The sequence below is a fragment of the Xenopus laevis genome, chromosome 9_10S (assembly GCF_017654675.1).
Source record: "Xenopus laevis strain J_2021 chromosome 9_10S, Xenopus_laevis_v10.1, whole genome shotgun sequence".
NCBI classification, from domain to species: domain Eukaryota; kingdom Metazoa; phylum Chordata; class Amphibia; order Anura; family Pipidae; genus Xenopus; species Xenopus laevis.
The window spans coordinates 105313345-105326388 of record NC_054388.1 but is presented as its reverse complement, the minus strand read 5'-3'; the positions used below and the strand labels follow the sequence as shown (position 1 = coordinate 105326388).

Sequence of the window (13044 nt, the reverse complement as noted above, 5' to 3'; positions counted from 1 at the left end):
CGCTAAATGAGCGAATCTCTCCCTGATATGCCCACCTTGACAATATCGGGCTGATCCGATTGTGGGTCCTAGGGCCCAACGATCAGATCCTAACGAATGGGAATGGGCGGTCGGATCGCGGGACCACATCAACGAACAGATGCGGCCGCGATTTGACGGGATTTATAGTCCCATCCGATGGAGATCTGGTCGACTTTCAGCCAGATCTCGATCGGGGAAGCCCCTCAGGGGGGCCCCCATACATGGGCCAATAAGCTGCCATCTGTTGGCAGCTTTTATCGGCCCATGTATGGCCACCTTAAATTACAAGATGGTGACCCCCTGTGGCCAACTTTGAAAGCATAAATCATTTGTTTGATTAGGCTTGTGGTGCAGTAAGTTCATGTTTAGTATACAAAATACAGCATTTCTAGCCTTATTCTATTTTACACTTTACTTCCCCTTGGATGCGTTTCTTGGCCCCAGAAACACAAAGGACACGACCAATAAAAAATTAAGAGTATTTTATTTTTGGCCTAAGCCTGACAGTTCTGAGCAGTTTAAAGTGCAAAGTGATGAAAATGATTCTTAAAGGGGTTGTTCACGTTCCAAATACTATTTTAGTTTAATTGTTTTCAGATCATTCACAAGCAGTAGACTTTTTTTTCAGTTACTTTCCATTTTTTTTTTTATTTATTTATTTTTTTACAGTTTTTCCAAAATCTAAGTATCTAAAAAAATCTAAGTATAATATCCCTGTCTGAGTGTTTAAATCTGACAGCTCAGTAATTCAGGTGCAGACTCTAAACTGTTACAATTAGTTGATCCATTTCTCAGCAGCATCTCTGGAGTATTAGCAACTATTGTATCAATTCTAACAGCTGCCTGTAATGAAATTTAGAGATTCTGCTCAGCAGGGACAAAGAAAAATGTATCAACTAAGGAACAGATTTATCAAGGGTCGAATTGAAAATTCGAATTTTCTAATTTTTTTATGGTCAAAAAGGGAGTTATTAAAATTCGATTTTTTTTAAAAAAAAAAAAAAAATCTAATTAGATTTTCCAGATTTATCATACTCTGTCTGTAAGAACTCCAATTCGACTATTCGCCACCTAAAACCTGCCGAATTGCTGTTGAAGTCAATGGGAGAGGTCCAGGGATGAATTCTGAGTTGTTTGCAGCCTTCCTGACATCGAATTTGATTGAGTTTTCGGGTGGAATACATTCATCCGGGTTTAAAATTTTATTTTTTTTAAATAAATTTCGATTAGTCGCATTTAGGGGAATTTTTAAAAATTCCCAAGAATTCGACCTTTGATAAAGGTTCCTCCCCATGTATCAATTTAGAGTTTTCAGGGTCGGCGACCCTCCCTCCCAGAGCTGCTTTAGGAGGTGAAAAATGAAACTTTACACTTCAATATTAGAAAAATTATCACAAAAAGAAATTAAAGAAAGTAAATGGAAAAAAAAAAAATCTTTATTTCTGGTGAACTATAGGAAGGTGAACAACCCCTTTTAAAAAGAGGGGAAGATCTCTCGGCTCTTGAAGATTGCAGGGAGTTGCTATGGCGTGAGAGGCCGGGAGTGATAAAGTGCAGATCTGTCTCTCAGCGACGGCTTTAGGTGAAGCATTTCAGTGGCTGAATTCCAAATGTAACCAATGAAATGACTCTATATGGAAAGCTGAATAGGAACCATTGATGACTGAGTCTGAGCCTGACCCATCTTAAGCAAAGTCCCCTCCTACTCTATAAAGTTACAAGGAAGGGATTTTAAGTTCTTGGTGGGGAGTTTTCATCTGAGGAGGACTGACTGAGAAGTCCCATCTGGAAAGCAAGGACGGCGGGAATTGGAAATCGATCCTTCGGCTTCTTAAATTCATCCTTTTCCTTCCTCAAAACTCGCATCACTTCCACCGGGTTGGTTTTTCCTGTGAATTTCATTACAGCCTCCTCCCTGGATTTCACATCAGCAGATATAGGAAATAAATGGATGTTAAATCACACGTATTATACTATCCCTACTGTATAAGGATATTAGTAGGGTTCTGTGACCATATAAAGGCACAAGGCTGCAGGCTGAGTTATACAGGGAACTCTGAGTATCACTCATGTATTATAAGGGATAATGTACCCCCTACTGTAAATGATAAGGATATTAGAAGTCACTGAGGGGTTGTTCTGTGACCATATAAAGACACAAGGCTGCAGGCTGAGTTATACAGGGAACTCTGAGTATCACTCATGTATTATAAGGGATAATGTACCCCCTACTGTAAATGATAAGGATATTAGAAGTCCCTGAGGGGTTGTTCTGTGACCATATAAAGGCACAAGGCTGCAGGCTGAGTTATACAGGGAACTCTGAGTATCACTCATGTATTATAAGGGATAATGTACCCCCTACTGTAAATGATAAGGATATTAGAAGTCCCTGAGGGGTTGTTCTGTGACCATATAAAGACAAGGCTGCAGGCTGAGTTATACAGGGAACTCTGAGTATCACTCATGTATTATAAGGGATAATGTACCCCTACTGTAAATGATAAGGATATTAGAAGTCACTGAGGGGTTGTTCTGTGACCATATAAAGGCACAAGGCTGCAGGCTGAGTTATACAGGGAACTCTGAGTATCACTCATGTATTACAAGGGATAATGTACCCCCTACTGTAAATGATAAGGATATTAGAAGTCACTGAGGGGTTCTGTGACCATATAAAGGCACAAGGCTGCAGGCTGAGTTATACAGGGAACTCTGAGTATCACTCATGTATTATAAGGGATAATGTACCCCCTACTGTAAATTATAAGGATATTAGAAGTCACTGAGGGGTTGTTCTGTGACCATATAAAGGCACAAGGCTGCAGGCTGAGTTATACAGGGAACTCTGAGTATCACTTGTGTATTATAAGGGATAATGTACCCCCTACTGTAAATGATAAGGATATTAGAAGTCACTGAGGGGTTGTTCTGTGACCATATAAAGACACAAGGCTGCAGGCTGAGTTATACAGGGAACTCTGTGTATCACTCATGTATTATAAGGGATAATGTACCCCCTACTGTAAATGATAAGGATATTAGAAGTCACTGAGGGGTTGTTCTGTGACCATATAAAGGCACAAGGCTGCAGGCTGAGTTATACAGGGAACTCTGAGTATCACTCATGTATTACAAGGGATAATGTACCCCCTACTGTAAATGATAAGGATATTAGAAGTCACTGAGGGGTTCTGTGACCATATAAAGGCACAAGGCTGCAGGCTGAGTTATACAGGGAACTCTGAGTATCACTCATGTATTATAAGGGATAATGTACCCCCTACTGTAAATGATAAGGATATTAGAAGTCACTGAGGGGTTGTTCTGTGACCATATAAAGGCACAAGGCTGCAGGCTGAGTTATACAGGGAACTCTGAGTATCACTCATGTATTATAAGGGAAATGTACCCCCTACTGTAAATGATAAGGATATTAGAAGTCACTGAGGGGTTGTTCTGTGACCATATAAAGGCACAAGGCTACAGGCTGAGTTATACAGGGAACTCTGAGTATCACTCATATATTATAAGGGATAATGTACCCCCTACTGTAAATGATAAGGATATTAGACATCACTGAGGGGTTCTGTGACCATATAAAGACACAGGGTTTTGCATGTGTCTGCGCTGGAGCAGAAATCGGAGCTTCTTGTTTAAAGCTGCCCCTAGTGTATACAGTATATGACTTGAAATTACTTACCTCACTCTCATGAAGGGGTTGTAAAGAAACTCCTCCTCCAGGCTGGAAGGGACAGTAGGAATATCATCTTCATCTCGAGCCTGTAGGGAAAAGGTGACCACTCATATTCTGCTGTGTTATACACGTAACCACTTGAGCTTACTATCTAATTCAGATAAAAACGAGGCGCCTTCATTCACAGACAACTGACAAAGCAGACAAGTATCGCTGGGGAAGATTGCTTTCAAACTTGTATCTCCATATGTTATAAAAAGGCACTAGGTTGGCCCCGGGGGCAGTAACCCATAGCAACCAATAAGGTATTTGCTTTTAAATCTCTCTGCTGATTGGTTGCTATGGGTTACTACTCCAGGGCCGAATTCATGACATAGTCCAGTATTAATGTTAAGGAGAAGTAAAGCAGTGAACCCTGAGAGCATCAATATGAGAATAAGTTGCCTTACCTTGGCCCACGCCAGCTTCTCCTTCACCTTCTCATTACTTGGCTCCACCTTAAGCGCAAACTTCAGGTTCCTCACGGTATATTCATGGCCGCAAAATACTTTCTACAACAACAAAGGTAAAAAAGGAGGTTTAATGGGGAAGGGCTTTCTAATGACATTCCTCTGCTCTGCCTGGAGAAGAAGAGGCTCCTGCTCCATTATCTGGATTAATATCAATACTCAGGAGGGCAGCTCCTCGCGTATGGTCTGAGGTTGACGTACGGTGTCTTTGGGGAGGGATCCAAGTGTCTCCAACAGGTTCTTGTACATCTGCTCTGCCGTCCCTTCATAAAACATCCCACAGCCTCCAACGAACAGTGTGTCCCCTGTGTAATGAGAAGTTCACTGTAATACCTGCAAGTCTTCTGTAGCACAAGGGCAAAGCCCATAATGTAAGGCTGGACTGCCCTCCAATTTCCTTGTTCAACTGCCACCAGCTCCCTTATCTCTAGCACAGAGCCTTGTCATACCCGTACCACCGACTACATTAATCTTTAATGGTTTCTAGAGTGGCCCCTGGATGTCTGGTTCCCTAGGACACCCAAGTCCAACAATGTTATTATTTCTGCCAACTCACACACCTACTGCACAGGTCCAGTTGGGCACACCCATGCGCAACCAGGATCTGCTAACCTGTCATCTGACCCGCAGCAGCTACCCCCTACACCCCCCTAAACAGACCCGCTACTCCCCCTACACCCCCTAAACAGACCCGCTACTTCCCCCTAACCCCCCTAAACAGACCCGCTACTCCCCTACACCCCCCTAAACAGACCCGCTACTCCCCCTACACCCCCCTAAACAGATCCGCTACTCCCCCTACACCCCCCTAAACAGACCCGCTACTGCCCCTACACCCCCTAAACAGACCCGCTACTGCCCCTACACCCCCTAAACAGACCCGCTACTCCCTCCTACACCCCCCTAAACAGACCCACTACTCCCCCTACACACCCCTAAACAGACCTACTACCCTCTAAACAGACCCACTACTCCCTACATCCCCTAAACACCTACTACAACCCCTAAACAAACGCACTACATCCCTAAACCACCCTAAATAGACCCGCTACCGCCCTAAACAGACCTACTACTCCCTACACCCCTTAAACAGACCTGCTACTCCCCCTAAACAGACCTACGCCCCTCTAAACAGACCCACTACCCCCCTACACTTCCCTAAACAGACCTACTATTAGGGATGCACCGAATCCAGGATTCAGTTCGGGATATGTCCAGGATTTGGCCTTTTTCAGCAGGATTAGGATTCGGCCGAATCCTTCTGCCTGGGCCGAACCGAATCCGAACCCTAATTTGCGTCTGGCAGGGAAATCCAAGGAAGTAAAAAATGTTTTCCACTTCTCACCCCTAATTTGTATGTGCAAATTAGGATTCTGATTCGGTTCGGAATCTTTCGAGAAGGATTCGGGGGTTCAGCCAAATCCAAAATTGTGGATTCAGGGCATCCCTCCCTACCTACTACCCCCTACACAGACCCTCTACACCCCCCTAAACAGACCCACTACCCCCTCTACAACCCCTAAACAAACCCACTACATCCCTAAACCACCCTAAATAGACCCGCTACCCCCCTAAACAGACCTGCTACTCCCCCTACGCTCCCCAAAACAGACCCACTACTCAACCCACACTTCAAAGAATCACCACCCACCTGGGAATCCGCTCACCTGGAAGTGACATCACTCTATCAATCAGATTAAAGAATAAAATTGCTAGATCAGTGAGGGAGGACTAGACCTGCAGCTGAACTTGATACCCAGGCAAAGTACCTGCCGACCACCTCCCTGGAGATCTCTCTACCAGAGACCCGGCCATTTTGGGGATATTCTGTAGCTAACTGAACAACTGCAGGTCTCTAACTCAATATGTACATATTTTATAGCACTTTTAATTGTTGTTAACATTTTAGATACTAAAATCTTCTGATGGGAGGACCCAGCCTGATGGTCAGTTAGGGACAGATTTGGGGATAAAGCCTATTTGCTCTCCTAGATGGTCACTAGATGTGCTACTTATTCCTGGAACAATGGATAAAAGACTAATACAGCAGTGCTGCTTTTAGGTCTGTAACATTGTTAATGGGGGAGGGGGGCTGCTGAAAAAAATGTTTGGCTTTAAAAAAATGTTTTCAAAAAAACACAAACAGTTTCTATGTGTGAAAAGCCAAAGTTTGCAGCACTTCTTGCTCCAAACTTGCTCCAATCTGTAACAGATTGCTTTTGCAGCTGCCGACTGAAATTGTGCTCTACTGAATATTCTCGTAAACCCTTCTCTCTGAGATGTCTGTTTTCTTTGGATCAGTTGTTCACATTTAAATGAACTTTTAGTGTGATGTAGAGAGTGATATTCTGAGACAATTTGCAATTGGTCTTCATTTTTTATTATTTGTGGTTTTTGACTTATTTATTGGGTTCGGTTCGGGATTCAGCCAGGATTTCGGCCTTTTTCAGCAGGATTCGGATTCAGGCGAATCTTTCTGACCAGTCGAACTGAATCAGCATATGCAAATTAGGGGCGGGAAGGAAATCACGTGACTTTTTGTCACAAAACAAGGAAGTAAAAAAGTTTTCCCCTTCCCACCCCTAATTTGCATATCCAAATTAGGAATCGGTTAAGTATTCATCTGAATCTTTAACGAAGGATTAGGGGGTTCGGCCGAATCCAAAATAATGGATTCGGTGCGTCCCTAGTTATTTAGCTTTTTATTCAGCTCCCCACTTTGCAATTTCTGCAGTGCGGTTGCTAGGGTCTAAATGACCCTAGCAACCATGCTCTGATTCGAAAAAAGAGGCTGGACTATGAATGAAAGGGCCTGAATAGAAAGATGAGTAATAAAAAGTAGCAATATCAATACATGTGTAGCCTTAGAGAGCATTTGTTTTTAGATGGGGGTCAGTGACCCCCCATTTCAAAGCTGAAAAGTCAGAAGAAGGGAAATAATTAAAGAAAAAATGAAGACCAATTGAAAAGTTGCTTATAATTAGCCATTCTATAACATACTAAAATATACTAACTATAGGAACTGAAAAGAAAAAACTTAGGACAAAGTCTAAGAATAAAGCCTTTCCCTTCGCTGCACCCAGATCCATTGCACAGAAACATGCGAGTAGCCATTTTTTGCAGCAAAATCCTCACTGTGTGTCTGTCCCACCAGCTGCTCCAATAAGTCACCTGAGAACAGCGCTGGGGCATCAGGGCAGCCGTCTTCCCATATGAAGAAGCACATGTGCCCCGACGTATGACAAGGGGTGAAGAGGCATCTCACGTTAATACCCCCAAACTGTAGGGAAAAACAAGGAACCAAAAATGGCATCTGTTATCACTAACAGGTTAACGGCGGGACTTTAACATACAGTCAGTGACATGAATGGGGCAACTCAATACAGGTATGGGATCCGTTATCCGGAAACCCATTATCCAGAAAGCTCTGAATTACAGAAAGGCCGTCTCCCATAGGCTCCATTTTATCCATATTTATTAAAAAGAATTTTTCTGTGTAATAATAAAACAGTAGCTTGTACTTGATCCCAACTAAAGCTGGCCATAGACGCAAAGATCAGATTGTAAGAATCGAGGATTCGTACGATTTTCGGACAGTGTGAGGAGAATCCTGACATTTTTCGTCCGGCGGAGATTGGCCGTTTGGTTCAATTGGACAGGTTAAAAGATTTCTGTCGGCTGCTGATAATATCTCTGCGTGTATTGCCGATCGTACGATTTTCAGTGGGAGACTGTCACCAGCTTTGGTCGGACATAACTTTCATACGATTGCTGTCAGGGGCAGAACATCGGCTGATCTGTTCTTTTACTACTTTATTTGATCTGAATAGTTAGTGGCAGGTCGGGAGATGGGGAAGTCCGATCGTACGATGATTCGAATGTGTCTATGGCCATCTTAAGATATAATTAATCCTTATTGGAAGCAGAACCAGCCTGTTGGGTTTATTTAATGTTTACATGATTTTCTATTAGACTTAAGGTATGAAGATCCTAATTACAGAAAGATCTGTTATCTGGACAACCCCAGGTTCCGAGCATTCTGGATAACAGGTCCCGTACCCGTATAAATGTTTGGCCTGTAAAGAATGCACATGGGCAATCCAGTACTGGCCAATGGGCAGCAGGGATCAGGGGCTTAATGTTGCACAATTCTATATGTAAATGAGTATAATGCACTGGTACATTCTTATTTTTTGCACAAAATGTCTCCATTAAGGTTGAACTTGATGGACGTGTGCCTTTATTTAACCTGACTTACTATGTTACTATGTGTGTAACTCCTGGTTGTTACTTAAACAATGTCTGTTAATCAGCCGCTTTGTCTTACATTGTATCAACAGTCTGAGCCTCTGGGGCAGAGAACAGAAAGAGACAGACACTGCTTTCAATAGTAAATACATATACAAATAACAGCCATAGAAAATGTCTAATCAGTGTATTTTGCAAAGTTGCTTAGAATTTTGCTTTTCTTTTATTAGGCAATAAAATGTTGTTGTTTTTGTGGGTTGACATTCCCTTTAATGTCAAGATAAGTAATTTATGACCAATAGAAAGAAGCACCGCCCCCTCCTTACCTTCAGTTCTTGGTTATGGACGAGCCTGTGTGTCAGCCCTCCAATCCTGTCGTCGGCCCCGTACACCTGCAGCTCGGGGAATCGCTGGAGCAGATCCGGGTTTCCTCGGGAATGATCCCTTCAGAAAGGAAACACGTCTGACAAGTTCAGACATTCAGAGTAGTGATCTGATGTTTTACCCCACACCCGCCTGATAACCGCCTGAGCCTGACTTCCAGGTTCCTTTTATAGATCCAACCCGCCAATGACATCACAAAAGGGGCGGGCTATAAAACAGGAAGCCGGCAGTGCAAAGTGGTGGGCGGGGAGAGCAGGAAGAAGGGCTCGACCCGGACCTGCCCACCACCCGCAAATGGGGGTGCGAGATCAGCCCGAACCCGACCAAGCCGTGGGTAAACCTGCAGGTTCCGTGTGTATCGGGCCGGCCCACACATCACTGATTCAGAGATAACGGCTCCCCCGCCTGCTGGGGAAGGAACTACAACCTGTGTGACTGCACTCCTGGTCACATGGTATCAGCCTGCAATATAGATCACTGAGAAACAACAACAACATATTATTATTATTATTATATTCTATAACTCACAGGTGGTGATGGGTAGTCAGAACGGCTTTCAGGTGGGCTCCTTCTTTTCTGACAATCTCTATTAACTGGAGGGGAATAAAAGACATTGGTGTATAAGACTCTCCCCAGTAAAGGGCTGTTTCACCTTTAACTTGACTTTTAGTATGTTATAAAATGGGTAATTCTAAGCAACTTTTCAATTGGCCTTCATTATTCATATTTTATCATTTTATTTTATTATTTGCCTTCTTCTTCTGACTCTTTCCAGCTTCGAAATGACGGGGTCACTTGACCCCATCTAAAAACAAATGCTCTGTAAGGCTACAAATGTATTGTTATTTCTACTTTTTATTACTCATCTTACTATTCAGGCCTCTCCTATTTGTATTCCAGTCTCTTATTCAAATCAATGCATGGTTGCTAGGGGAATTTGGACCCTAGCAACCAAACTACTGAAATTTCAGACTGGAGAGCTGCTGAATAAAAAGCTAAACTCAAAAACCTTAAATAATAAAAAATGAAAACCAATCATACAATCTCTACATCATACTAAAAGTTAATTTAAAGGTGAACAACCCCTTTAAGTTGACTTTTAATATGTAATAGAATGTCCAATTCTAAGCAACTTTTCAATTGGTCTTCATTATTTATTTTTTATAGTTTTGGAATGATTTGCCTTCTTCTTCTGACTCTTTCCAAACTTTCAAATTGGGGTCACTGACCCCATCTAAAAAAACCAAATGCTCTGTAAGGCGACAAATTTATAGTTACTTTTTATTCCTCATCTTTCTATTCAGGCCTCTCCTATTCATATTCCAGTCTCTTATTTAAATCAGTGCATGGTTGCTAGGGGAATTTGGACCCTAGCAATTAGACTACTGAAATTGCAAACTGGAGAGCTGCTGAATAAAAAGCTAAATAACTCAAAAACCACAAATAATAAATAATGAAAACTGATTGCAAATTGTCTCAGAATATCAGTCTCTTCATCATACTAAAAGTTGATTCAACAACCCCTTTAATAAATCATATATATCCAGTACTTAGTGTCAGTGGCACTGCACATGTGATGAGAAACTTAGTTTAGGGGATTATGGTAAATCAGCACTAAGTGATTTTATATCTGTCATAGGAGCTGGTGCTGCAGGGATGAATATGAATCAACTCGGATGCAGACTGCACTGATTTCAATTCTGCCATGTCATGTAACACTGAATGAATAACGAATCAGCCTTGTATTGTGAATGTTATATTATGTATATACACTGTATATAGTGAGTGGGTCCCTAAGCTCAGCCCAGAGCACACGCTGTGTATTTTGGAGCATTCCAGTTTAGGGGTAATGGGATTTTACCTTTTTAGCCACAGAAGCATCCACTGCAATGGCATCTCTCGTGTGCTCCTCTATCACCAGGTACATGTAGTTATCATCCAGCACTGATATGACTTTAACCTTCATGGTCCATTAGACTGTGCATACGATCTCTAAGGAAGAAACAAGTGTTTCGGGTTTTTTTTTTTTTAAACAAAATTTTAGAGCAGTGATCCCCAACCAGTAGCTTGTGAGTAACATGTTGCTCTCCAACCCCTTGGATGTTGCTCCCAGTGGCCTCAAATTGCATAAAAACAAAGCATAATGCCAAGTAGAGCCTCCTGTAGGCTGTCAGTTCACATAGGGGCTACCAAATAGCCAATCACAACCCTTATTTGGCACCCCAAGGGACTTTTTAATGCTTGAGTTGCTCACCAAATATTTTTGAATGTGGCTCACAGGTAAAAAAAAAGGTTGGGGACCCCTGGTTTAGAGGGTTGTTCCCCTTTAAATTAACTTTTAATATGATGTAGAGAGTGATAAACTAAGACAATTTGCAATTGGTTTTCATTTTTCATTATTTGTGGTTTTTGAGTTATTTAGCTTTTTATTCAGCAGCTCTCCAGTTTGCAGTTTTAGCCATCTGGTTGCTAGGGTCCAATTCCCCCTAGCAACCATACATTGATTTGAATAAGACTGGAATATGAATAGGAGAAGGACTAAATAGAAAGATGAGTAATAAAAAGTAGGAATAATATGTAGCCTTTCAGAGAATTATTTTTAGATGGGGTCAGTGACCCCAATTTGAAAGTTTGGAAAGAGTCAGAAGAAGAAGGCAAATAACAATAAACAATAACATCAGCGCTATCAGTGCTTTTAAGCGGGGAATGTTTTTCTGTATGAAAAAGTCTGATAACACCCTTTGGTAACGATAGGCTAGTTAACAGCTCACCAATTACTTCTATTGGCTCTGGTGCACCAAGCCCCGAGCCCTGCCCTTAAGAGATAAATCAGCCTCCGCTTCAATAGTGTAGTTCAACGACTCACAAAAGATAAAACTCAATGTTTTGACCCGGGTGCAGCCGCCCCGAGTCCGTCGCCTTAAAATCACGGCAGCTACAGCAGTCAATCTTTTTGCGACAGCGCAATCCGGATCCCACAAACAGACCGCAGGAAGTCAAGAGTTATAGTTAAAAAGGTATAAGCTTTATTGGAACATTAGACGTATGTAAAAGCGTCCGAGGTCTGACGCGTTTCATGTCTACGCACTTCCTCAGAGACCTCGAAGAAGAAGAAGGCAAATCATTCCAAAACTATAAAGAATTAATGATTTTTCCGGCCCCCAAAAAGTCTAGCGGTTGACCTGTTTTACCAATATTTATTGAAATGATGATGAATTAGGGCCCCCTATACCTCCTGCAACTGTAGGGTCGGCTTCCTTTGTAGTTACGCCTCTGATGTTATGGCTGCTGGGGTCGGTGACCCCCTCCCCCATTTGAAAGCTGGAAAGATGTACAAAGAGGAAGACAAATCTTTTAAAAAATATATAAAAAATATAATAAAGAGCAATTGCACAGTTGCTAGGAATAGGACAATCTATGACATAATCAAAGTTAAAAAGGGGATGGCTCACCTTAAAGATAACTTTTAGTATGTTATAGAATGGTCAGTTCTAGGCAACTTTTCAATTGGGCTTTTTAATTATATCCCTCCTTCTATCTAACTCTTTCCAGATTCCAGACTCTTTCTGGTTTTCAAATGGGGGTCACCGACCCCATCTAAAAACGAATGCTCTGTAAGGCTACAAATATATATTGTTTTTGTTACTTTTTATTACTCAACTTTCTATTCAGGCCTCTCCTATTCATATTCCAGTCTCTTATTCAGACGAATGCATGGTTGCTAGGGGAATTTGGACCCTAGCAACCACTGGAGAGCTGCTGAATAAAAAGCTAAATAACTCAAAAAAACATAAATAATAAATGAAAACCAATTGCAAATTGTCTCAGAATATCCCTCTCTACATCATACTAAAACATAATTTAAAGGGCAACAACCCCTTCAAAGGAGCCACAGTCTGTGTCCGCTATTTTAATTACCTGAAGTTACAATGCGTTCACGTGACCAGGCCCCGCTATCACGTGCTTCGAAGGAATTAAAGGCTGTAAACGCTCTGATCTAAGTACCCAGAACTGCGGCAATAAGTCGGTAGCAGCCAGCAGCAACCTGGTCCATGCACAGTAGGAGCGGGCTAAATTCACTCCGTGCAGTTTGGCTTCATTACATAACTCCGCCTTCTTTGGAACGCACACTTTCGATCTGCGTTTCACACGCTGCTGTCACTCGCATTTGCTGCGGCGTCCATG

General features: G+C 42.1%; 1 protein-coding gene across 2 annotated transcripts; it reads right to left on the bottom strand.

The window, feature by feature from the left end:
- Window positions 1-1435: 1435 nt before the first annotated feature.
- Window positions 1436-12990, bottom strand: haghl.S (hydroxyacylglutathione hydrolase like S homeolog). 2 transcript variants are annotated; one of them, XM_018237646.2, is made up of 9 exons: window positions 12778-12990; window positions 10721-10851; window positions 9388-9452; window positions 8802-8919; window positions 7399-7507; window positions 4429-4532; window positions 4168-4269; window positions 3725-3804; window positions 1436-1936 (listed from the first exon to the last, which is right to left on the bottom strand). In XM_018237646.2, exons 2-9 carry the CDS (start codon window positions 10823-10825, stop codon window positions 1753-1755), a joined length of 867 nt encoding a protein of 288 aa, XP_018093135.1. In that variant the 5' UTR covers window positions 10826-10851; window positions 12778-12990; the 3' UTR covers window positions 1436-1752.
- Between the last annotated feature and the right edge of the window lie 54 nt (window positions 12991-13044).

Bases quoted from the DNA above. Each gene is read 5' to 3' on its own strand.
- haghl.S (XM_018237646.2), bottom strand. From the start codon at position 10,825: ATGAAGGTTAAAGTCATATCAGTGCTGGATGATAACTACATGTACCTG. The intron at 9,453-10,720 runs GTAAAATCCCAT...ATTCCCCTCCAG, and splicing joins ATGCTTCTGTGGCTAAAAAG to TTAATAGAGATTGTCAGAAA. The intron at 8,920-9,387 runs GTGAGTTATAGA...TCCTTTCTGAAG, and splicing joins CTGACTACCCATCACCACCT to GGATCATTCCCGAGGAAACC.